Here is a 25,921-nt window from a genome sequence, read left to right as displayed (position 1 = left end):
ATATGGGCTGAAATATAAACGTTTTATTTCGTGAGTTTAAGCCGGGCAACTAAACAAATCCCTGCATAGTCCTCTGTAACAGAGCCACTTTCTCTGCATCTTACTTACATTTCCTAAAATCAAAGATCAAAGTCATTCTCTTTATATCGAAATTCAGCACTGGGAATGCAGTGAGCTAGTTTTTTTTTCCCGCACTGATTCAAAGACTTAATACTTTCTAGGGATAAGGATCAACAGCCACTCCCTGCTTTCTAACAAGAGCCTTCCTATCAAATGTTTGTCGACAATGGCATTGCTAAACTTATTATGAGTAATTATTTTTTTCCTTGGGCAGTAAAATTATATTGAAATTAAAAAGTGTTTATGCATCGTCATACTAAGTAATAACTTGGCACAGCATGTTCCATTATAATCGTGGATAAATTATGGCGAGAACAGATTCCAAACCAGCAAAATCTTCTCTACTAAGAACCACATCAAGATACTGCTTAGTACACAAGCCATAATCATGTAGTGCTCCCAGGTCGCTTATAACTTACGAGCACCGTTTTATCACTACATTTTACTTCCCGGAAAGCTCAGTGCCAAAGAGGAGTAGTCCAGAGCTTACAAGGAAAAAAAAATACAATTAATCCGTCCTAGAGGGTTATTTTTTAAAGCGTGCGAGAATATTACCATGACCAAAACCTTGAAATCTGCGCCTGTTCGCCCTTTCTCGATTGGAAAAAAAATAAATTCAAATGCAAAGCGGATTTACAGGCACGATAATCCAGCCTGATCCTGTAAGCGACAAAACGGGAGATTTCAGAGGGTGTTTCAGAAGCAGCGTTATGCCCAGCTCGCAGAGGGTGCGGGGAGTCAACAAGGTGGCAGGGACCCATGTCTAGGGGTCCTTCTAGCCTTTATTCAGTGAAGGCTTTTTGATAAATCTAAACGGCTGCCAGGGGGAAATAAGCTGCAAGCAAAACACATTTTAAAAATCCGTGGCGGCGACAAACACACGTAAGCAAAGAAAAATACATAAACGTGCAAATTGTGGAGAATCAGAGAGCTCGAAATGCAACCACACAGACAATCTATTCGGTCCTACGCTATCCATATTTAAGTCTAGACATTGGTTATATTTGCTGTTTCTTTTTTCTTGCATCTTGGTATGTTGTCACCAGAGGAGCAATTTATTGGTCTAATGCCATCTACTTCAGCCTCTTTGATCTTCTTGGTCGTCGTTTTGTTTGCATCGCATTCGTTTAAGTTCTTGGGCCTCTATTCCCTTCCAGCAGCCTCTTCTGCCGGCATGCTCCCGCACCGCGGTTGCGACCGCAGGGATATTGTCTAATATTGGTGAATTGGAAGAAATAGCCGAAGGGGCTCTTTCGGCGCCTTCTCCCTTAATGCCTGCGAATAATAACTGCGTTTTCACATACTTAACACTTGGCAAACATTTACATACATCCAGCACATCTGCATGCTCCGAAGCACTAGTATCTCAGGGATCTGGTGATTTCAAGAACTGACTTGCTTCTGTCAGTAACCTGTGTTCATGGGGCCGCAATAACCACGCATAAAGGGTGCCAAAGGGTGCGCGGGTGGGTGTTGGAGGTGTGCGGGGGGGGGGGGGGGAGAGGGTGCTCCACGTTTAAAACCACAAAGTTTAGGGTCCGTGCGAAATATCGGCAAGAACAATTTTAACTGGTGAGAAAGTCTTTGTACACGGGGCACCAAACTATAATTGAAAGGAGAATTTCCGGGGCAATTCCATTGTGCTTCTTCCAGTTTATGATGTGCAATACAGGCAGGCAGTAAAAGCTGTCTTTACCAGGACTCCCTGTCTGAGGGAAGGAAACTCATTTTACGATCCGTTTAAAGGAAGGGCACGGAGCAGCATCCTCAATGGAGAGCCATTCGCATTGTTGGGGACCCCAGTGTTTAGAAAAGCAGCAACTCTCCCCGTCGTGCGGGCGTACCGCTGCCGCCTAACGCTCTGGACTGCAAGGTATGGAGGGCGGAAAGGTAACTCGGGCAGGAAAGAGGCGGCGAGGCGGCGGCGATTTGAAGCTGTATGCAGGCGATTCCTTCAACTCTTAGACTTTCGGTTTATTCTGTATTTTCTTCCTGAGACATTCAGAAAGTTGAGTCCTCTTTTTTTTTTTTTTTTTTTTTTTTTTTTTTTTTTTTTTTTTTTTTTTTTGGGCCATTATTTGTAGTGGGTGCTAGGGGTTTTTTGTGCATTCTGTTGTTGGGTGGGACTTTTTTGTTTAGTTGGATGTCGTTGTGTGTTTCGGGGTTTGGGGTGTGTTTGTTCAGGTTTTTCCCCTCCTTTATTTTCCCGGGGAGGACGACTGTGATTTTCGCCCCACTGGGGGGCTGGCTGCTGGGAAGCGCCTTGCTTTCCGCGGCTCTGGGGAGCGGCGAGGGTGCCCTGGCACACGCTGCGCAGGGTTACCGCCTGCTTCTTGCCATTACAGCGCGCAAACAACGCGGGGTGTGCGTGAGGGGGGCCGAGAGGAGCCACCTCCTTTAAACCGGGCGCACACAGATAACTCCACGCGTACACATTTAAAGCTCTGAAACCTGACTTCTCCCAGCGCCCCGCGGTCCGGCAGCGCCCGGGCGGGGCGCGGTGTCCCCGGGGCCGGGCGGGCGGCGCTGAGGGCGCTGGCGGCGGCTGAGGGCGCTGGCGGGCGGGCGGCCCCGGCCCGTCCATGGCCGGGCACCGTCGGGCCCCGGCCGGCACCACCTGTGAGGCGGGCGGGGATTGGCGGGCGGCGTCACATGACCGGTCACGTGCTGCGGGCAGCTCGGTCCAAAAGAAAATGGGGTTTGGTGTAAATCTGGGGGTGTAATGTTATCATATATCACGCTACCTCGTAAAACCGACACTGAAGCCTGCCGGACAACAAATCACAGGTCAAAATTATGAGCTCTTCGTATTATGTGAATGCGCTTTTTAGCAAATATACGGCGGGGGCTTCTCTTTTCCAAAATGCGGAGCCTACTTCTTGCTCCTTTGCAAGCAACTCCCAGAGAAGCGGCTATGGACCAGGCGCGGGTGCCTTCGCCTCCTCCATGCCCGGCTTGTACAATGTGAACAGTACCATATATCAAAGCCCGTTCTCTTCCGGATACAGCCTGGGCTCTGATGCCTACAACCTGCATTGTTCCTCTTTTGATCAGAACATTCCCGTCCTCTGCAATGAGCTAACCAAACCCAGCTGTGAGAAAGCGGAGGAAAGCAACCTGCACAACCAGGCTGAGCCTAATTTCCGGATATACCCCTGGATGAGGTCTTCAGGTAGGGGCGAGCGGAGAGGGCTCGGAGCCGTGGCAGCCAGGCAAAGCGTGTCGCCAGGATTACTGTCAGCACAGCCTTTATGGTTTTAATTATAGCCGAGGCGCCATTGCGTAGAAAGCCCGTGGCATTGTATGTAAATGAGTATCATAAAACTTTTTATTGCCCAATTAATGGGTTCTAGCCTCGTAAATTTATTTAACTCCATTTGCTATGGAATTTTTAGCATTGAGTTGATTTGCGCTGTTTGCTATGAAAAAGCGGAGAGCTGGCTGCGGGCTCCCGGAGCCCCCACGGATTAAGCTTCTCCCCTGCCCTCTTGTCGAAGTTGGGGGGAAAAAAAAATGCCGCTGGCTGGGCGAGGCGGAGGGGACAGAGGCGTTCGGGGGCGAGGGACGGCGTGTCGAGGGCTCTGCCAGCTCGCGTTGCCGAGACGTGCCACTCTCGTCCCCCCTGCCCTTTCCACGCAGATAAGAATCTATAGAAATGTACTAAACAGGAAAGCGGCGGGGGGAGGGGGGCACTGGGGCACGAGAGCGTGTGTGAAAAAGGAGAGCTCTCTTCTGGAGCTAAATGCTATGTATTGTTTACGATCCAGGCGGGATGGGTGGGGGGAGCCCACGACATTAAAATAAAATAAATACAGCCCAGCCTTCCAGCTTTTTATTTCCCCTTGCGAAACGTGAAAGTCTGGAAGGTTTTAGGGAAATACATCGCCTGGGGGAAAAGTTCCTCCTCCCAAAAGCAATTTCCTCCCCCACCTCCTCTCCTGAACGCTTTCTCTTCACTTTTTCTAGGTCTCGAGCAACTTAATTTTTGCCCTGCCTGAGCAGGGCAGGTCGTGTGGCTGAAATGTCTTTGTTAGGGCAAAGTGGGGGGGCGGGTGGAAGTCGAAGAAGGGGATCGTTCACTCTGGCTCGGCCACTTTTCTGTTTGTATGCTTGTTTATTTATTTATTTATTTATTTATTAAAACTATCAATAAGAAAAATAAAAAGAGAAAACTTTCCACTTCTCTTCTTGTCTAACTCCTGGCCGTGTGTGTGCCTGTTTCCAGGTCCAGATAGGAAGCGAGGGCGCCAGACCTACACCCGCTACCAGACCCTGGAGCTGGAGAAGGAATTCCACTTCAATCGTTATCTGACTCGGCGGCGGAGGATAGAGATCGCCCATGCCCTCTGCCTGACGGAGAGGCAGATCAAAATCTGGTTCCAAAACCGGAGGATGAAGTGGAAGAAGGAGCACAAGGAGGAGAGCTCCAGCACCCCGGCTCCCAACGAGCCCACGTCAGCAGCAGCCTCTGTCGAGAAAGTGGAAGAAGACGAAGAGGAGGAGGACTAAGGAGTCCCACTCGAGGAAGTGATCTCTTAGAATAGTGTGTGCACATGACAGTTGGAAAAGCTCCCTTTAAAGGAGAAAAGAAAAAAAAAAAAAAAAGACTTTTTATTAAAAAAGAAATTCAGTTCCCATTAATTATCATCTTGAAAGCAAGCGTTTGCAAACATGAAAACATTTCTTGGGCTGGTCTTCCAGCCTTCTCTCCACTCTCCCATACTCCCCAAACCTGCCCTATGCCGAACCTTTCGGTAATATCTCCTAAGAGCATCTTACAATCAGCTTGGTTTTTTTTAATCTCCATTAACCCAAATCTGGGTGGGCTTCTTCAGGGGACGTTTCAGTGGGAGAACTGCTGCTTGCACAGATAGTAAACCGTGACCTTCCGAAGTAACTACCTGACTCCATAGTCCCAATCATGTGTAAGGGGAAAAGTGCATTAGGCTCACATTAAGAAAAACTACCTAATTTTGAATAAGGAGCTCTGCACTTCTCTTTTTGTTTTCTTTTTTTTTTTTTAATTGTTGTTAGAAAAGTATCTTAAGTAACAACTACACTAACAAAAGGTTAAACAGCAAATAAGGGGGGGGAAATGTTCCACAAACCACTACAATCTACAGCAATTATTTGTACTACCTATTTTCCAGACTACCTACCTATATATCTTGCTCTGCCTACCTATCTTCGAAAGTATACTGTATTTTAGTAGTCAAAAGGATGTTACAAGATTACTAATGTGAATCGCAAAACGCTTTTAGACATGTAAGTGTAGTCGTTCGAAAAGCACGCATCAATAGCTTTGGTATAGAATTTGGTACCGAAAAGTCTGAATATATTTAAATTTAAAATAATATATTTATTCCAAAGCAATTATAAATGAAAACCATATGCTGCAATATATCTTTGTTCTCGATTCTTTGCTATTTCGAGAGAGGAAGCAAACACACGCCAATATTGTACAAAGCGGTTTAATATCTCCCGTTGGCTTCTACCTTCAGCTGCTTCTGCTAAAGGCCGTTTTCTTATTCTGCGTTGATCTTACTTAATATAGCGGAAAGTGTTCTTTGAAAAGTGAATTTAAATGAACATGTAACCACCTTTAAAAAAAAAAAAAAACCAACCACAAACTATTTGTCCTGATTATCTGATCGTGTTAATATGTAATACCATTAATTTTCCTACAATAGCAAGTATTGTAATTTTTTTGTCATTTATATTCGTCTTGAACCTCATTTGTAAGATCATGTCATAAATTGGGAAGTATGTAATTAATTTGGAAACTTTGTAGCATGATGTATTGTTAAGAACTCTGTATAAATCCGTCTTGAAGGTTTGGCTAAAGTTTATTCACAAATTGTATGTTACAATGTGTTTCGGTGTGTTCGTTGTGAACATTTGGATATGCCGTGTAAGTATTGGAAGTGGGAAAAAAAATGTTTGTGAACTCTCTTTGGAAGTGATACCGTGTTCAACTATCTCCCACGATAAATGTGTTTTATGTTACACAGAAAATAAATATGCTTGTTGACAATGAATTGTGTTTCTTTATTAAGGAACAAGTTCGAGGGAAGCAACAAAAATATATTACATAGACTAATAAAGAAATTAGACCACCTAAACATTTTTTTCGGTAATCAGAAAGGGAAAAAAAAAAAACCAACAAAGTGATGAATTGATAGGAATCAGCCAATATCTCTAGCTCGACTTCGTGATTTTTTTTCCCCTAGCGTTGTTGATTAATAAAGCGGAAAGCCTTCTTTATGGGAGAGCTTCCTTCCACCGTGTTCCCGTGTCCTCTTGCAGTCATTACCCCAGTCCAGACGATCGGCGATCAAGTCGAAATCTCATGCCGTGAAAGAATATTTTGTAATGAACAGAAAGTGAAAGACGAAACTTCCAAGTGTAAATGATCTGATGGGGTACATATGTGGTTCGTGTGTGCGGCTTTCGGGGGCCAGGGGGCATCAGGGTAGCACGAAAATGGGGGAAAACTGCCCCGCTTTAGAAAACGTCTTATTTTTGCCAGGTACCACGTAGTATCAATGAGATCTAATATTACCCCCCTCCCTTTTTTTTTCTAATTAAAAGAAAAAAAATATCGAACCTGAAAAGTCCTTTTATTCGGCCGGGTAAATACAGGTAAGACCTGGAGCATTAATTGCGCTGAAGTTCCCTTTTTTCTACTACACTCCGTTCCTGGTCAACGCACTAATTGTAATTTTAATAAAATTAGTACAAAGTCCAGGTCTTTTTTAAAACTCCAGGGCTGCCTCTGTGGTAAGATGGCGCCTCTCTAAGACCTGCCTCTTCTTAGTGATGAGGAAAAGGCCATAAATCCGTTGTTGTTTATGAAAATTTACAACTTTGCAATACAACTTTATGAGTTGTTCGGTTTTTCCATTGGTCGTTGTCGGTCATGTGGATGGTAACCGTGAACATGAACTTTTTTATAATTTCCCTTGCGAGAATAGAGCCGCATTCTTTTGCTGAGCTCTGTCCTGCTTCGGATCTCTCTGGCTTTCAATCCCCATTTCATTTGTTCTTTGTAAGGCAATAGTGAACAAAGTGTGCTGAGGTTCGGCATAAGCAGCCGCCTAGAACACAGATCCGGGATGGCAATTTCCAGTTCCCCCGCTGGAAGGTGTGGCATATTGGATTCAAAGCACTGGCGTGGCAGATTTTCAACTTGCAACCTGGCTAATTTCCTGCTTCTTCTGGCACCAAAAGGAGGGCGATTCGTCTCCTGTGCAGCCAAAGCGACAGCTGTCAAAGTCGCAGGGGCTCCTGTGAGCCAGAACCTAAAAGGTGAGAAATGTATATGACACTACTGTAAGCAGGGGAAAAATGGTTTAATACCTTTAAATATTAGACATGTGCAATTAAACCAAATGGAAATGTTACCGGCCAAAAATAGAGATGGCTGCAGCTCAGCTGATTTTAACTTAGGCAGTGCATGCATAAATATGCCTAAATAAAATGTTTGTTTTATGTGATTTAGCTAAGAAGCGGTGGATTTTTTTTTTTTTCCACGAAGTTGATTTCTTTTTGCCTTCGGCAGGGGTATGTTGTGACGTTCAGGTTATTTTCTAATAATTCAGTTTTACAGCATCAGTGGAGGGGATTTTTTTTTCCCCAGCACGGGGGTGAAAAAGTGATATCCCCAACATTTTTTAATATTAATTCGCAATATTAACTCATTAGCCTAAATTTCATTTGCGGTTGAAGAAATTTAGATGTGATTTATTTTTTTACTATTTCATTTAAAAAAAAAAAAAAAAAAAAAAAAAAAAAGGAAAACAACAGCCGAACAGCACAATGTCTCCTAGCTTCTCTGCCATGTCCGGGAGGTTATTTCTAGACGGGGGGAAACGGCGCGAATGTGGCTTAGATTTTCTTTATCAGATCGAGCGCTGCCTGCATAAATCCCTTGCCCGGCCGTGGGTCCGCTGCCGGCGGTTCGCGGCTTGCGCGCCTCGGGTGCGCGGAGCGGGCTCGGCGGCGGCTGAGCCCATTTCAGCGCCGGAGACGGAGCTTTCCCCCCCCTTGCTCTCCTTGTTGTGACTGTTACGGTGCGGCGCTGGGGCGGGGGAGCGGCGGCCGGCGGGCCGGTGCCCCGCGGTGTGCGCCGGCGGGGGGCAGCGAGCACCCGCGGACGGCGCCCCCGGGAGCCCCCGCCGCTGCCGCCCGGCTCCGCTGCCGCCTCCTCACGGCGAAAGAGCGGCTCGGAAGGCTTTAAGCGGCGGCCGCGGGTCCGGCTGTGCCGCCGGGCTGATAAAGCACTGCATTTGCATTGCATTGCGGTATCCGCCGGGCTGGAGCTGCAGCGAGCACCGATTATTTATTGCGGTGGCGGGTGCTCAGTGCTGCCACGGCGTGGCGGGACGGCGGAGGCGGGCGCCGAGCGGAGCGGCCCCCGCAGCCCCTGCAACAGCGGCGCTGGCAGCCTGCGCTGCTCGGGGGAGCCCAAATAAAAGACCAAGAGGGGGCAAAAAAAAAAAAAAAAAAAAAAAAAATGCGGCCTAGCTTTTTCTGTGGGAGTATTTGAGCTCGCCCCCGGGCAAAATATTCCGGCAGGACCGGCTCTGCCCACTCCCCTTCCCCTCCGATTCTAGCTCGGTGTGTGCCAACTGCAAGTTACCACGGTGGGAGCCGCCTGGGGAGGACCCGCCCGCGTCCCCCCGGCCGGGCTCTCTGTACCCCGCCAGTCTAAACAACGGTTCGCCTTGCCCAAACTGTTTGGATTAGGAGCTATTAGTTAAAGGTTGGTTTTGATGACGCTGGAGAGCACGAGAATGATTTGAAAGTGGTTTTATATACGAAGAGAAGGAGGCTTTTAAGCTTAAGAGGGTAACTACTCCCGCACCTGTATCCGAAAGTGGCTGGGGTCGCGGACGCGTTTGCGGCGGGAGGAGGAAGGCGGAATGTTCTGCGGAGGAGGTGCTGGGGATGCGTGGGATTACGAAAACAAATAAACGGGGTATGAAATACACAGGTACCGCCAAGTGTGACTTTGTTGCGGAGGCAAAATGCAGCGACTGGCTTGCTTTCTGCTTTCCAGAGTGGGGGCGGGAATGGTGAAGGAAAACCGCGGTGAAATGTGTCCAGGCCGGACATTTCCTCGGCAGACTTGGGGGGCAGCAGATTATTGTGATTCGGGGTTTTCTGGGGTAGGGGGAGGAGCGGAAAGGACGCCTGAATGTGACTGAAGCAGAGATTGCGGTGCAGATTGCTTGGCTGTCACTGTAACTACTCGAACACGACCCAGTCAGGCAAACGTGCAGATTTCATTCCTTTTCGTGTTATGGGATCGGCGAATAAATATTTTCGCTGCCTGCCATCGGGCTTTCACAACTTGGTTTGGACGCAAACAGTAACTTGAAAAACGGGAAAGAAACAAAAAGAAATGGAGGGGGAGAAAATCAGACTGTAGCCCATGCTACAAAATGTAAATATAACTAAGTCTGGAGCGATTTTTATTTTAAAATTTGTTTTGGTGTTTGTGTGATGGATTAAAACAAAAGATCGTCTGCCCACAACTTTTTGGAAGTAAGGCCGGTGGGGTTTGTTTGTCCCGAGTATTCTTTTTTTCATGGTGTGTTTTCGTTCTGACTTAAACTGGCAATTATGTGCTCTTTTAAAAGCCTTTTCGCATTTAGCATGCTGTGTATGAGTGCTTGCTTTCTGGTGTTTCCTCCTTTTTAAACTCTATTCTCACCGAGTAAAAGACCCCTTATTTTTCCGGAGAAATCTGCTTTTCAGGAAATACATGTTTCTGAAATGACCTCTCAAAGCATGCAGCTAGCTAGTGAGCTGTAATTCTACCAGGTGTGTTTGTTGATTAGCTGGGCTGAAGAGGTTAAGGAAGTTGAAAAAAACCCGAAGGCAATCAACATCTGAATGTGAAAGTCCAGCTGAGACTGCAAACAATACAAACTATTGTGGAGCGATGTTTTAACTCACTACTGTTTTATAGGTATCGTAATCTGCCCCCGGAAATGAGAGAAATAGTCTCCCAACAACAACAACAAAACTCTCCTTTGAAAGCTGCTTTAGGAAACGCTGCTCGTACGAATGTCACTTTACGTGACAGAGCGCGTTTAAAATTAGTCTATTCAATCTGTTGTAATGGGCAGGGATTATGAGTAAACACATATTGGAATGAACAACCCCATGTTATCTGCAGGAACTGCAGGGTTACGGCTGAATTAAACCCGCATCAGCGAATTTCATCAGAACAGTTTCTGTCCGAGCCCTGGGCCGAGAATTATATTTCCGCTATGGCGTAACTGCCATATTGAAAAATGGAGGTGGAAATGTTTGTTTCGTGTATTGTTCTTCCCCTCTTAAAGACACAAATCCGCGTTTAATCAAATTATTCCGAGCAACAACGAAACCGATTGGCTTCCGCTGAGTCACTAGCGGGTTGTATTAATTAGGAATAGTCCTACTGGCTCCGTTTTGAATTTGAATGTTTGATACTCTCGGCTCTACTCTGGCGGGAGGAGGGTAGACTTGGGGAGAACAGATACATGGAACTTCATCTGGGCTGCCGGGGGGCGCCGGGAGCCCATGCGGATCTTCCCGAGGCCTCCTCGGGCACTTGGTGCAAATCCAAAATCCCACTCCCCAGAAGGCCACCGCCCCAACCTCCTAATTATGGGCATGTTCATTAAGATACGAGACCTCTTCCACTGCAGGACGCGTTAGCCTCTCTCACAAAAGCTGGATTCGGCGCTGGGACGGGCTCCCTGAGCTCCGAAGGGAAGCCTTAGTGGAGGGGCAATTTTCGACTGAATGGATAAATAAATACATTTTAGAATAGCTTAAAAATCCTTGGATGCAGTTGTGGCATCGCGACGGCAAAACGGAGAGAGGCCGGGTGCCCCCTCGCCCCCCGGGCTGCGCGGCGCTCCGCTCCCCCTTTCACGTGCTCCCTGCGCTCCAAAGTTTCCCTTCGCAGCATCCTCCGCCGCCGTCTCCTTCCCTCCCTCCTCCTTCCCTCCGCCGGAGCGCCGGGGGCGGCTCGCCCACCCTTCCCACGGGGCCGCGCGAATCCTCCTCGCGGGGCCTCCAACTTTCAAGGGCGCCCCCTCCCCACCCCTCGGGCAGCCGGGGGGTGTCCCCGCCGCCCGCTCCCGCGCCGCCCGCGCTGCCGGGAATTATCGCCGCCGCTGTTGTTGTTGTTATTATTACGGGAGCGCTTTCCCGCGCGGGGCGGGGGCGGTGCCGCGGCGGGGGCGCGGCCGGTGCCGCGGGGAGCGCGGCGGGCGGCGCGGGGGGCGCGGGGCGGCGCGGCGGGGCCGGGGCTGCCGGTAAGTTGGCGGCGCGGTGGCGGCGGCCCCGGGGGAGCGGGCGCCGCGCGCGCTCCCATTGGCCGCCCCGCCGTCAGCTGCTCCTATTTTCTGCTGTCGCTTTTGGCGCTCGGCCATCCAGAAACAAACCACTTCGATGACTCCTAATAGTTATCGCCAGATGTACTAATACACAACAAATCACGGTCCGGGAGAGGGGGAGAGCAAATGAGTTCCTATTTTGTGAATCCCACTTTCCCGGGGAGCCTGCCCGGGGGCCAGGACTCCTTCCTCGGGCAGATCCCCCTGTACCCGGCGGGCTATGATGCTCTCAGGCATTTTCCGGCTTCGTACGGGGCAAGCAGCCTGCAGGACAAGACTTACACCTCACCTTGTTTCTACCAACAGTCCAACACCGTCATTGCTTGCAGTCGGGCTTCCTATGAGTACGGAGCCTCTTGTTTTTATTCGGACAAGGACATTAGTAGCTCCTCTCCTTCCGGCAGTGGCAAACAGAGGGGGCCCGGGGACTACCTGCACTTTTCTCCCGATCAACAGTACAAAACCAGCGGCGGCCAAGCCAAAATTATAAATGACGAAGGCACCGACCGGAAGTACACGAGCCCTGTTTACCCCTGGATGCAGCGGATGAACTCCTGCGCTGGTAAGGCATCTCGGTGCAGTCAAGGGCGGAGAGGGGAGGAAAAGGAAAAGTTTCTTTTTTTTTTTTTTTTTTTTTTTTTTTTTTGGCTAGATAAAGTCCAGATTGCTGGAGAAACACGGTTCCTGCAGGGCAACATGTAACATGAAACCTTCGCAGGTTTAGACCTGGCACGTTGGCACCCAGGGAACGGTGGCCAAGGTCCCAGTATGATGTAGGTTTACTGGTGAAAGTTACAGGGGAATCCTTGGAAAATAGGAAAAAAAAAAAAAAAAAAAAAGGAACAAAGCACTTTTATCACTCTCTTAAAGCCATCCCAAAGCCTCTGCTCTGCTTCTTCATTGTCAGAGAGCGATGCATGGAATATGCCCTCTGTACTGAGGATCCAAAGCATTTGTGGTACATTCCTCCTCGCCCCCCTCCCCCCGCTCATTAGCCTGTGAGTATTGGATATTGAGAGCACGTTTCTGGGGCCGTGGGCGCACTTCCATGGCATCGCGAATTTTTTCAGACTTAGGAGTGAACTTCACATAATTGAACTATTCTGTACAGGAGTGGTGCTGGGGGAATGGGGGGTGGGGGTGGAGTGGGAGGGTTGTACCGGGGTGACATTTATTTTTTATAATCCCAAATTTAAACGTTTACTTCAAGTGTTCGCTAATGACTCGCCTTCTCTCCCATCCTCCCGAGTTTATGTTTGCAGCAGGGTAGGTCTCACAGCTTTTTTTTGAAAATTAAACTTTTAGCAAGACCATTCCGATGCTGCTTTGCATTCAAGAGCAATAAATTCCGGAGCAAATGGCAAAACGCTCTTCTATGATCTTTAGCTGATGTCTATAATTATACTTAGAGACCTTCTGCAGTCCCAGCCATGGCAATGGCTGTGTGTTTGTGTCAACACAGCCACATGTGCGTGCACACACACACGCACAGAACATGCGTGAGGCTTCCCGGGCAGCACACGTGTGCCTGTGCCTGTGTGTGCGCACAGAGCAGCCTCTGCCCGGCCACTCGCACCGTGCTGCCTCCTGCACCTTCCCCAGGTCCACCTCAAAGCCTCTTTGTATCCCACTTACCCCGTAAGCGCACTGCACATCTGCATTTACAGCTCGTCAGGCAGGGGAAAAGGAAAAGAGAGAATTAAAAAAAAAAAAAAAAAAAAAAAAAAAAAAAAAAAAAAGGAAAAAAAGCCTTCAGGAAACCAGAGCAGCTTCCCCCACTCCCCGTGATTGTGCCTGCAAAAGGAGGCAGAATATTCTAATCGCTCTTTCTGGTCTGAAATCAGTGGGCCCTGTCCAATGCGATCGTTTTGTCTTTACTTCTACAGGTACAGTATATGGAACACATGGGAGACGAGGGAGGCAAACTTACACCAGATACCAAACGCTAGAGTTAGAGAAGGAATTTCATTTTAACAGATACTTAACCCGAAGACGACGTATTGAGATTGCAAACGCTCTCTGCCTTACTGAACGCCAGATTAAAATATGGTTTCAAAACAGGCGGATGAAATGGAAAAAGGAAAACAAATTCATAAGTTCCACACAGCCCAGCAGCGAAGAAACAGAGGAAAAGTCAGGGGAGTAGAACCACGTTTAATAAACGCTACCAGGCCTTTCCTTAGCGCTTACTACTACTATTATTATTATTATTTACCTTGTGTTCCTTCTGCTACTGAAATCCTATAGGTTTGTCACAGTCTATTAATCCCCAAAAAGCTTGGTTAAAAGATGTATATTTGCAATCATCTGTGACTTACTCTAATATATGTGGAAGCCCCAGCTTTCGAGCTAAAGGCATCTATGTATGTAACCACCTTCCTAAAGCGTATATGGCGTCGGTTAAAGCACTAGCGAATTGGCCGAGAATTTAAAATGTTTGAGATTAGCATCTCAAATGGGTGAGTGGGTGGGTGTCCCTGGTGTGCTTGTGTGAGAAAAGATAAGCAAATTAATTTTTTTTTTTTTATTAGAAATGCTTATATTGTAGAAAGACAAGAGATTTTAGAAAATATTTGGTTTATGGTTTTGCTAGCTCCCGCTACGGCGGGCCATCACGTTATTCTGTGTTTGGGAGTTTATGATCCGCAGGGGAGAAAAAAAGTTTTAGTTATGTATAAGATATTTAAATAGCAAAATGAAGAAATTTTCTTTTAAAAAACCTTGTATAAACCCCTGTGTATAAAATTTCAGTTAAAGAAAAGATTAATTGCAGGGAGATTTTTTTTTTTTTTTAATGCCGCTAAACTGCTTAGTCTGCACTATAGAATTAAAGTAAAAACTCGGCGTTAAACTTCAGGGGAAGCGAGGGAAGAGGTTTCGAAGCGGGCAATTTTCTGTGGTTCCCGTTGAGCTTACGCTAAGGTTTTGGTGAGCTCAGCTCTGCACTGAGGGGGCTCTGAATTATGGACTACATTTCTTGGAGCTTCGTGAGCTTAGATCGATCTTTTTTCCTTTTATCTTTCTTTCTCTCTTTCTTTCTTCCTTCCTTCCTCCCTTCCTTCCTCTCCTTCTCATTTGAAGAAAAGATCTTATTAACTTGGGGATTTTCTTTCCTGCTTCTGCGGTATCTTAATTCACATTCGCATTACTTAGCACTGGAAAAAATAAATTGATACTTTGAAGAAAAATAGCTGCCATAAAATGCTTCCACTTCGAGATTTGTAGAAGTAAAATAAGGGCAAAAAAATATTGATTAATATATATGTTATATCTCTCTATATTATATTGCGTGTGCATGAGTGTGCATGTGAAGCTGTGTACAAATGCACTTGTATACGCATCGAGGCTCTTTTGTCTGGAAGGCGGCACAATTTGGGCTACTACTCTAAATGTTTTAAAAGCCAGATCTGGAGAATATAATGCAAAATGGCTACCACCGCATTTAGAGGATTTTTTTCTCTCCGAGAGGCGATAAAATAGCGGCAGCCGTAAAGTCGCCTGGAATCTGACCCCCTAGTTGGAAAAAACGCTGCACGATATTCATCTTTAATAGATATCTGCCATTTCACATCGGTAGGACCCGGCTGCCTCTCGAAAGCTCCGGCACGGGAATAGGTGTGGGGAAAATTATAAATCTATGTATATACGTGTAGAAGGGACATAAGCCTTGCCAGCACCCGAGAACGGATCGCATAGGATTTGTGAACCGGTGTAAAAAAGCCCCGCGCGGAGGAGCAGGCAGGCACAAAGCGGAGCGCTCGCCGCACACCCGGCTCGGAGGAGCAATGCCCGCCGGCCCCGCAGCCTCGCCGCCGCCGCCGCTGCCGCTGCCGCTGCCGGTGCCGGTGGCGGCGAGCCCCGCTCCGCTCCGCGCCTCTCCGCGCGGCTCCGCGCCGCCGTCGGGGGCCGTCACCCCGGGCCGACCCCGCGGAGCCGCCGCCATCCCCCGCGCCGCCAGCGGGTGGCGCTGGAGGCCGGCGGACGGGCGGGCGGCGGCGGCGGCGGCGCGCACGGGAGGCGCGCCCCGGGCCGCCCGCGCCCTCCCAGCTCCCCCACCAGTGCACGAGTTTACCTCTAGAGGTCATCAGGCAGGATTTACGACTGGACAACAAAAGCACGTGATGTGAAGCCGTACCCCATATTTGGGTGCCTACGTAGGAGGGAACCAAGTACATGTCCCAGTCATTTCCATAATTCATCATAAATTGTGCAAGGGTGCTATAGACGCACAAAACGACCAAGAGCCACAAATCAAGCACACATATCAAAAAACAAATGAGCTCTTATTTTGTAAACTCATTTTGCGGTCGCTATCCAAATGGCCCGGACTACCAGTTACATAATTATGGAGATCACAGCTCGGTGAGCGAGCAATACAGGGACTCCGCCAGCATGCACTCCGGCAGGTACGGATACGGCTACAATGGCATGGACCTCAGCGTCGGGCGCTCTGCTTCCACTCACTTTGGTGCCAATGAGAGACCCCGCAGTTACCCGGCCAACACCACCTCTGCCTCGACAGAGCCCAGGTACAACCAGCCCGCGACGTCTTCCCACTCGCCTCCCCCTGACCCTCTGCCCTGCACCGCCGTGGCCGGTTCGCCTGTCAGCGAGAGTCACCACGGGGTGAAAAACTCCCTCGCCAACTCCACCAGCACTTCGTCCAATTCCAGCAGCAACACGCACATCAGCAGAGACGGGGTTGGCACCTCGTCTGGGACTGAGGAAGACACTCCAGCAAGCAGCGAGCAGGCAAGTGCCCCGACCGACCAAAGCACAGCCCAGCCTTCACAGCCCCAGATCTACCCCTGGATGCGAAAACTGCACATAAGTCATGGTAAAGCAAATACCCTGTTCTTTCTTTATTTCTCTGGAGGAAAAGGAGGATTTAATGTAAACCGGGTGGCAGCGCCGAGCAAGGTCGGGGAGAGGGGGAGAGGAGGGCGTGAGAGCGGGCAGTCTCCCCGCACACCACAACTCTGCTCGCAGGGAAGCACGCTCCCTTCTCTGGGCGAGTCCCCCCCGAAAGGAAAAAAAAAAACCTCTCGGCCCCGAAAACACCGCCCGCCTGGCTGCCAGCGCCGGCGGGGGGAGTGCAAGGCGCCTTGCCGAAGGGAGATCGGGAGCAGAGGCTGCTCCCGGCTCTCCTCTGAATGGGGGCTCTTCCAGTGGGAACGGCGCGGCTGACCCCATTTATTTTGCTTAGACATATTAAAAAGAGAATAGGAAAGGGCGAAGAGGGCAGTTTTCACTGCTGGGAAGCCGTGGGGGAGGGGGCAGGGCGAGTCGCCCCAAACTCGGGGTAGAGGGCTCGAGGGGCAAAGCGGGGGAGCAAAGCAACTTCCAGCCCCGGGTACCTGCCCTGCCCTCGCTGCCGGGAGAGCGGCCGGAGGCTCGCTGCCTCCCAGAGCCTTCCCCAGCCCAGCCGTGGGAAAGGGCTGCACGCTTCAGCTTTGCTCTCTCAGCTCTGAAAACCCAGCTATCAGCAGAGACATCCTCCAAATCAGCTTATCTGGGGGAGGCATGGGGGAGAACTAACCTTATAAAAAAATTATATTAAAAAAAAATAAAAGAAACTGAAAAAAAAATTAAATTAGAAAAATTCGAATCGTAAATCCAAGCGAAAACTTACCGAGACTACCAAATCCCCCTCCCCCAAGCCTTTCCTAAGAGGGGCTGGAGGGGGAAACTTGTTGAGCGTTTATCCAAACCAGAAACAAAACCAAAGCAGGACTGAGAATAACGGTCCTGGTTGCTGGTAGCTGCAATGAGACACGAAGGCTCCGAGAGGCTGCTGAGAATCTAAATCATGTACTTTTCTCTTCCAGACAACATAGGGGGACCAGAAGGGAAAAGGGCTCGGACTGCTTACACCCGCTATCAGACCCTGGAGCTCGAAAAGGAATTTCACTTCAATAGATACCTGACCCGCAGAAGAAGGATTGAAATAGCACATGCTCTTTGCCTCTCAGAGAGACAAATAAAGATCTGGTTCCAAAACAGGAGAATGAAATGGAAAAAGGATAATAAGCTGAAAAGTATGAGCATGGCAGCTGCAGGAGGGGCATTCCGTCCCTAAGCGTTTGATCAATTAAAAGTACTGAGCAGTATTAGCTGACCCTGCGTCGTCTCATGTCAGTACTAAGTTGACTTTCTAAAACTTCCTTGTGTTACTTCTGTGAAGAAACCCTGTTCTTGTCGCCCTTATTCATCTTTTAATCATGAGCCTGTTTATTACCATTCTCTCGCGTGTATAAGTAGATCTGCTTTTATCGTACATTTCTTTGTCTTGAATGGCTTTGTCTTGAAAAAAATAATAGATGTTTTAACTTATTTATATGAAGCGAGCTGTGTTACTTGAAGTAACTGTTAAAACAAAACAAAACTAAACAAAAAAGAACAAAAAGGAAAAAAAAGAAGTTAAAAAAAAAAAAAGGAGAGAGAGAAAGGAAACCCTCCCCCGGTTTAGTACAAATGTTATGTGTTGCACTCAACCTGCTTAACTGTGCATGTGTGGTCAAGTGTTAATGTCTGTATAGCTCCAAGCTGTTAAAAATATTTTTATTCAAACTACCTATATAATTCCTGTGTAATTAATGCTGTTGTAGAGGTGAAATGATGAAATCAACTGAACTTGTCCTACGTGTAGTGAATAGTGAATCTGTGACGAAAACTGTGATTCCAAGCAGTATGTCCTTGCTGTGCCTTTGTATATGACTCTTTGCACGAACTCTTAGAAGTGGCTCTTATTAAGCGCAGCTTCTGTGATGTATGTTTTTTGTGAACAAAGTTACAAATATAGTCAAAGTCTGGCTGTTTGAGCAAACTGTGATCAGCTTTTTTTTTTTTTTTTTAATTATTATTATTATTTGTTTTTAAAAAAACCTGACTGGAAATCAACAAAAAAATAAACTTTCTATTGTAAAGTTTTTGTGATCTGATTTGTGCAAAGCAAGAAGTTGTGCTTCCTGATTTGCCTCTGAAAAAGAAAAAAAAAAATTAGCCCGTGCAGAGTTTGTTGTAATATTTTACCTGGCTCCTGCTGCACGTTGCATATGGTGGATGCTGCAATTGTCCGCTACCAGTATTTTTAATTGAAAGTTTGACCATAAGTTCTTCCTTACTTGTTTCTCGCTAGGTGGAAAGCTGCATCGCAGGACCACAATCAACACCCTTTGTGGCTGAATCAACTGTTAACTGTTTGCTGATGGTTGAAATTAAAAAAAAAAAAACCAAAAAAAAAACCAAAAAAAAAAACCAAAAAAAAAAAACAAAAAAAAAAACAACAAAAGAAAAAACCAAACCACCAAAAAAAAAAAAAAAAAAAAAAAAAAAAAAAAAAAACACCAAACCACAACCCAAACCCCAAACCCCAAAACATGTGCTTTGTTAAAATACGCTGCGAACTCCAGGGTGTGTTTGCATCGCTCTATAATTTCTCCTGTGGTTTCATTAAGTATATTTTAGGACAGCCATGTCCAAGCCCTCTGCGCCTATTAGTAATCCTCTCCAGCCACATTCCCACTCTTCACCCTTTAAAGATTTTTGGTTTTCTTCGCTAGAATTAGTTTGCTATAAACGTAATGTTACTTACCCCATCAGAGCTTGAATGGTTAACTCTTCTGAGCTTCTAAGAGCAACTAAAGATTTGCACATTTACTGACTGGTTACATTGATGCCTTCCCTTAAAAGTTATAAAACAGTAAACTTTATAAGCCCCAGTTCCGGCTATATGACATTTGGGTGCCAAATGAATAGGGTTTTGTCTATGAATTAGATCGTAAAATCATCCATAGCACAGACAGATAGGCTCACTGGCTATAAAAAGTCACGTGGTGCCATTAAAGTAAGTTTTATGGTTTTGGGGAGTTGACATCCAACATTATATACCACATAACATATAATCTCACTGACGCTGGACTTCATTTGACTCTTTTGCAGGCTACGTGTGCCTCCTGGCCATTCAAATTGTCAGGTTTAGGGACAGAAGTATCCAAACCACAAGTTCTCAGTACTATGTGAAAAATGGCTCCTTGCAAGTCAAAGGTAAGTTTTGTGCACAAGTTCCTTAAAGTTTATTTGTACAGTGGGGAAGCCGAGGCTCCTGCTCGCTCTCGCTGCCTCTCGCCTCTCTCTTTTCTCTTTCTCTTTCTCTTTCCCTTCCTCTCCGCCTGGAGGTTTTCAGGACGGTCCCACCGAGCCCGAGAGGCAGGATCAAGCACTAATGATCCAGGTTGCGCTGCAAATACCTCCCCCCATCCCTTCACTCGCAGCAGCTAGCTCTCTATTTTAACGATCAAATCAAAGTAAACCACAATAAGCGACTTTGGCAGAGATGGATTTTGGGGCCTAGCTTTAATCACTTTGACTACCGCAGAAGATAATTACTTCCTTTGCTCCAATAGACTCTCCAAGTTTGGAGAGGTTTTGTTTAGCAAAGAGTAGTTACTGCAGGCGATTAAAAAAAGGGAGAAACAAAATAGATTGGGCTTGATATTATCTGGGCAGTATCTTATGGAGGCATGATAGAGTTGGAGGCGTGATGATATGGTAATAATCTTTGGATTGGTGAAATATGCTGCACATCAGAGCCAGTATTAAAATGGCACAGACTGTACTGGAGTGTTTAGATACATATTTTCTGCATTGGGTTGTGCAGAAAGCTTTAGCTGTGTGTATATGTACATCTGTGAGCGCGTACTGTGTTTTGGGGATGCGCTTTTATAACACTGCTGTAACTTTTTCCCGGTTCTATACGTAACTGCAGAAATAGAAACGTATTTAAATTATATTCATGTGTGCCTGCATGTACAAATCAGTTTGTACTTCTGTATAAAGCCGTGCAGATGCCCATATGTGTCTAATATTGGTGTATTCACGTACACAAAGGGTGTGTACGTGTGTACACATATATATGTTCCTGTGACTTCCTTTTTTTTTTTTTCTTTAAGCGAACCAATTGACTGTAACTTGTAGCATTAATACAAGAGACTACAGGTCATTAGAGTGCTGCAAATTATGAAATACGGGCTTGGTTTATTGAAGATTGTAAATATCCCCCTAGCTCTGCTCTCTCCCTTTCTGCCTTATATTGCTGGCTGCCATTGTGGGGTAGGCCCCAGCTGCGTGTTTACTTCAACATTCTTTTTATTTAAGTGGACTGTTCTCACTAGAGTGTGATTACTCAGCAATAAACTTTATGGCCGGATTTAACTTCAGTCTTTGAATTTCCAGGACTTGAATGAAAGGGTGAAAGGAACTCTATCTTTCTCTGGGTAACATTAAGGCCTGATCCTTATCCTCAGAGCTGTTACTTTGGCGAGTGATCTCGGGGGGTATAAACAGACTAGTCAGGGGCTATGGTAGACTTCTGAGAATTGCCTATCTATCTATCTATCTATCTATCTATCTATCTATCTATCTATCTATCTATCTATCTATCTCTCCAAACCAGCTATGGGTACCTCTTTCTCTGCATAGGTTTGGAGTAACATTGATTCAGCAGATTGCATTGTTTTCTTTTATGTGTCATAAAGTCGGGTTTGCAAAAGAATGGAGTGGTTTGATGTGAGACAGAGATGGGCTTTGTTTTATTTCGCTAGTGCTGTGCCATTTGAATGTTGTGGTTTAGGCTGGTTTGGCTACTGTGAGCGAAAATGGGAGAAAGGTGCAGGGTTTTAGGAGGGTGAGGTTGTTGTGTACCTCTGCAAAGTCTGCATATTGCTGACTGATCCCTATTTTTAATTTATTAGTCTTTAAAGAAATGGTAGTATCTAAGGTAGGTTCATCCCAAAGAGCTCAGTTTTAAAAGCATTTAATATTTAAAGTCAACCCTTGCGGAAGATAAATAGAGTCTGATGCCTTTGTGTCTGTCAATCCTTCCTGTCAGCACTAAACCAACATATCTGCATATATTTCATATTAAAAAAAATGAGAAAGGCTTTAAAAGAGCATATCCAAATGCACATTTGAAAATAATTTCCTTTTAAACAGCTGGAGATTTTATAGTACTCTACTTGACACATTTTCGTCAATAGGAATATCAGAAAGTTGTATATGATAGGCGTGTATTATATTATACTACACGCCATAAAATTTTATAGTTTGAGGCAAGGCATGAAAAACCCTTAAAAGTTTGGTCTTCATTTATATATAGGTCGTTTTCCAAGGAAAACCTTTTGCTTGTAGACGGGAATTATACCAGACACAAACAGCTCATGATTACTCAGTATTTAACAACACTGCCCTATTTGAATTAACTGGCTAATATACAAGCACGCACGGACGCCCGTTGGACTAATATTTTAGGATCCTGGATATCATCCTGGATTGTAATTTTTCATTGCCTAGAGTGAAAAGATTTGCTACTGTGTATTTTCCACATTTTTGAATGTGGCTTCTGGACCATATCCCACACAAAACAATGTACAGTCGTTCAAGAACTATGGAAAAGAAAAATATCCCTAGGTCCAGAAGCATATGAACCCGCCTGTACTGCAAAAAACACTAGCAACCAAAGAAAGTTAGCTAGAAATCACAACTTCACCCTGTTTCTGGCCCTGCCCTGTATTAAGCATCACAGTTGAAACCATTCAAACACAGAAATGCGTTAAGATTTCCTAATACGCTCTGAAATTTGAAATTCAAACGAGCCCAGACTGCCGAACTCTGCGAAAATAGTCCCAGATCCGAATTGTTTTCCGAGGGAAAATGTCATGGGAAATTATACCTGAGAATCAGGAGAGAGGTTTTATCTGCGCACCTTATTTTTCTGATGAGTTTAGGGGATTGATAAGTGCAAGGTTTTTTCTATTTTAAGAATGGCACGTTGCGTTCTGCGATTTGAAACACAGTTTACTTAATCCTTTGAAAGAAATACTTGCGTGCAGTGTCTCATGTCTAAGTGTAAAACCAATTAAAGATTAGGCAGCTCTCTTAATGTGTGGAACTGGTGACTTTGCAAGACTTAACTTTCTCTAAACCAGGAGTGTAACAATCCAATGGAAAGTCATCCGTAAATTACAGCTCTGCAGCCTTGTCTAAACTATGCAAATGCCCTAATTTCAGAACAAGGAAATTATTATTCTGCCGTTTCCTTACATGTAATAAGTGTGTATCTATGGAAAGGTGACAATAGAAGAGTTTTCAATTTGCTCCATGGGAAATTGAATGGAACCGATCATGAGGGGGGAGATCAGGAGGTTTCGATTTCTAACGCTGAATACGGGAGCAATGCGTTTTCCCTCCCCGTAAATACAGATTTGACGCATTTAATGCAGACATGAGTAAATCTCCTGACCAAGTTAAGATGTCGTTTGCTTTCTCAGTCCTTTCTCTTTCTGCCCTCAAAATCCCCCGGATTTGAGGCTAGGGTTACTAGCTAGAGCGGAAAACCACAGTTCCCACAATCTTCTGGTCATCTTTGAAGATATTATCCCTTTCAAATTAAAGCATCTTCACTAATGTCTCTCTGTAAGGCAAATACTCATGGACCACCCCGGTCACATGTTCCTGTAGCTATGCGCACAAACAATTTCAAATCTGACACAGAGATCGTGTAAAATTTGCATGGATTTCGCCTTATAAGACGCAAAAGGAATCTTTTCTATATCCCCTCCCCCCAAAAAATGTCTTTTCAATAATAATATTTGCTATGAAGGTTATTGGGTAATTATTGCAATTTTGTGGAACAGTCCTTGCTTGAGGTGAAGTCTGTCTCCGGATAATAAATGGCAGCCCGTGCAGTTCACTGCCAGGTTAAGTAAATGCAGAAAAGATAAATCTGCACACCCTAGGAATCACCAGCAGAGCTCGCTTTAGACCAAGTTCACAGTCAACTCGTTTGCCCAGACAAGGCTTCGCAAACAATTAGACTTGTTTCTTTATGTTTAAATCAAGGAGAAATGACTAAAACCCTTCAGCAGAGAGCTGCAGCTTTTCCCCCAACGTTCGTCGTTCCATTCCTTCCAACCTCACGCCCGGAACTTACCCAGCAATTCACCTGCAATTGTAACCATTTAGCGCCTTTGAGTAACAGGCTTCCCTCCAACGCTGCCGAAAGGCTGTGCAAACTGATCTAGCAGCATTTTACAAAGCTGAGAGATTAAGGAAAAGAAAAAAAAAACAATTAAAAATGCAAAAGTATCCGATTTCTCAGCAGCAAGAAGAAGGGAAAAAAAATAGCAACAATAAAAAAGAGAGCCCTTAGAAAGCTGGGGGAAACAAGCAGAAGTATTGAAACAAACAGTGCGAGTCTCTTACTCCTAAAAGAAGCTGCATAGCTTTTGTATATCTTTGTGGTTAAGGGCGTTACAACTGCAGGTCAAAAAGTTGAGGGTCAAAAGTTTACGTTTTGCACCACTCTTAGTCATTCGCCCAGACAGAGTTTGATGTCAATGTTATAGCCGAGATCTTGACTATCAGCACAAAAGATAAAATAGCTTTGAGTTACGTGTGTATCACAGTATGGACTCCAGGTGAACCCTACTGGCTGAATGACCTCAATTACCAAGGAAAGGATAGAAAATTCCTCTTTTCAAGAGTAATACACGTTGTATTTCATCTTGAATTATCAGCCACATTTGTGTCTGAATATCTCGGGTTCGGCCGCGGCAGGTAAACACGCGTGTTACCCCCACAGAAGCCGCTGATGCTGCCTCCTCCAAAAGTCAGGTAGCAAAATGCCTCACCCTTGTTTATTATATAATAACCTGCTCTAAGAGGTTTAATGTTAAGCCTTCTCACTTTGCAAAATGGCAGGAAGATAAGATAGGAGCGAAGCTATTAACGCGTGTATCGATCCTAGCCGCGTCTTTGTTTTTGCTCTCATTTCTGTAGCGACCGCTAAACTGTGCTTAAACAGGACATGCCGGAGATAATACGGGCTATATGTTTGGTCCGAAGGAGCTCGTTTAAAAAGCGGAGCGGTGGGGCCGTGGTGCGATACCCATGGAAAATATTACGGAGAAGCTGGCGCCCTGCGCCTCTCCGTGATTTGGAGGGTTCTCACAGCCTTCTGGAATTACCCGAGGCGGCAGTTCCCAGCGAAATTTGGAGTAGGACGCGTTGTTTTTTTCCTCTCGCCACCCACCCCTCTTCACCCTTCCAAGAAAAAGTTTAGTGGAATTTCTTAGCGCGGAGAGATTCCCACATTGCTGGGATTTTTTTTGTTCCCAGTGCCGCCTCTGACTAAAAGCTTTAGCTCCTTGGTTAGACGTGTCTGAGGGAGAACTAGCCAATATTGCTCAAGCAACTTCATTTTGGAGGACATCATCGCAGACAGGATTCAGCTTGAAATTTTAAGGCTGAGGGGTCGGTGGAAGAGGGAAAGGATACTCGAATATAGTGATAATCAGACCTGAAAGGTGTGGAGGAGGCGACAGTGCGACAAGGAAATCCGAGAAAGAGCGCACCTCACCCCCAGCCACGCATTGCTGCCTTTCCACCCCCAAGGCAGCAGCCTACACCGGCCTCTGTGTAACTGGTACGCGTGAATTATTTGCCAGAGACACAGCTGGATCGTGGCAGGCGAGCGCTGTATCTTGGGAACAAGTACGCGAGAGGTTAGATATCAGATTAGCCAAAGTGATTATCGGAGATTGTGCCTAAAGTACCTGCTGAAGCCTGGAAAGTGTGTAATGCAAGTGTTTGCTCGGCGTGTAGACGCTGTTCACAAGTTGTTGCTGCTGCTCACTTGTAGCGAGCCCTGGCACTGCGCGTTTAGGGAGCCTGCCCGCTCTGGAGATAGTATATAACCTTTCACATCCAGACTATTTATTTGGTGTAAGAGCGAAGCCTGATAACAAGCTAAAAACCGTAGCCAAATATCTATTTTGTTAGAGAATAGCAGGCGGATTGTTTCCAAGAATAACAATGCGTCTTTGATATACCCAGAATGAAAGCTGTTACTATAACCGGCTTACTCAAGAGTAGGTGACAGAAATCCATTTACTTCCTCACTAAAACAATTAGTGGTCCGAATTCCGTATTTTAAATCTGGTTTAGAATAAAAATATCAATGAGAATAATTTCAAAGAAGTTGAAACCGCGACTTACATAAATATTGACTCTTTTCAATTATTGTTTAAATTGTTTCCCCCTCCCCCCCCCCCCAAAAAAAAAAAAAAAAAAAAAAAAACCAACGGGCTAGAACAGGACAGTTCAGTTAATAATTTGAGACGAACTCTTTCTGTCCTTTCACTCTCTGCATTCAGCACGCTGCTCTCTGGCGTGGAAGGTCTGCTCAAAAGACCATTCATTTAAAATCCGGGCACAAATCACATTTTACGTGTGTTTATTTAAGCGCACCAGGACAGGGTGAGCAAACCCCGCCAACCATCCCGTTGTTAAGAGGAGCCCCAGTGCCAGGGAAACCATCGCTTTTATCAAATGCTGAACTTGGGGCA

The 25,921-nt window shown here is 46.0% G+C and overlaps 3 protein-coding genes across 3 annotated transcripts; all 3 read left to right on the top strand.

Annotated features, from left to right (window-relative positions):
- The first annotated feature begins 2,916 nt into the window (after positions 1-2,916).
- Positions 2,917-4,688, top strand: HOXA7 (homeobox A7). Its single transcript, XM_058027342.1, has 2 exons — positions 2,917-3,292; positions 4,346-4,688. Exons 1-2 carry the CDS (start codon positions 2,917-2,919, stop codon positions 4,627-4,629), a joined length of 660 nt encoding a protein of 219 aa, XP_057883325.1. The 3' UTR covers positions 4,630-4,688.
- A 6,954-nt stretch (positions 4,689-11,642) lies between these two features.
- On the top strand, positions 11,643-13,662 carry HOXA6 (homeobox A6). The gene is made up of 2 exons (XM_058038980.1): positions 11,643-12,078; positions 13,403-13,662. Exons 1-2 carry the CDS (start codon positions 11,643-11,645, stop codon positions 13,660-13,662), a joined length of 696 nt encoding a protein of 231 aa, XP_057894963.1.
- Positions 13,663-15,791: 2,129 nt separating this feature from the next.
- On the top strand, positions 15,792-17,595 carry HOXA5 (homeobox A5). Its single transcript, XM_058038968.1, has 2 exons — positions 15,792-16,353; positions 17,345-17,595. Exons 1-2 carry the CDS (start codon positions 15,792-15,794, stop codon positions 17,593-17,595), a joined length of 813 nt encoding a protein of 270 aa, XP_057894951.1.
- The last annotated feature ends 8,326 nt before the right edge of the window (positions 17,596-25,921 follow it).

This window comes from Melospiza georgiana, chromosome 1 (assembly GCF_028018845.1).
Source record: "Melospiza georgiana isolate bMelGeo1 chromosome 1, bMelGeo1.pri, whole genome shotgun sequence".
NCBI lineage: Eukaryota > Metazoa > Chordata > Aves > Passeriformes > Passerellidae > Melospiza > Melospiza georgiana.
The sequence above is the reverse complement of the archived record's forward strand: the minus strand, read 5'-3'. Positions and strand labels throughout refer to the sequence as shown.

Bases quoted from the DNA above. Each gene is read 5' to 3' on its own strand.
- HOXA7 (XM_058027342.1), top strand. From the start codon at position 2,917: ATGAGCTCTTCGTATTATGTGAATGCGCTTTTTAGCAAATATACGGCG. The intron at 3,293-4,345 runs GTAGGGGCGAGC...GCCTGTTTCCAG, and splicing joins CCCCTGGATGAGGTCTTCAG to GTCCAGATAGGAAGCGAGGG.
- HOXA6 (XM_058038980.1), top strand. From the start codon at position 11,643: ATGAGTTCCTATTTTGTGAATCCCACTTTCCCGGGGAGCCTGCCCGGG. The intron at 12,079-13,402 runs GTAAGGCATCTC...TTACTTCTACAG, and splicing joins GCGGATGAACTCCTGCGCTG to GTACAGTATATGGAACACAT.
- HOXA5 (XM_058038968.1), top strand. From the start codon at position 15,792: ATGAGCTCTTATTTTGTAAACTCATTTTGCGGTCGCTATCCAAATGGC. The intron at 16,354-17,344 runs GTAAAGCAAATA...TTTCTCTTCCAG, and splicing joins AAAACTGCACATAAGTCATG to ACAACATAGGGGGACCAGAA.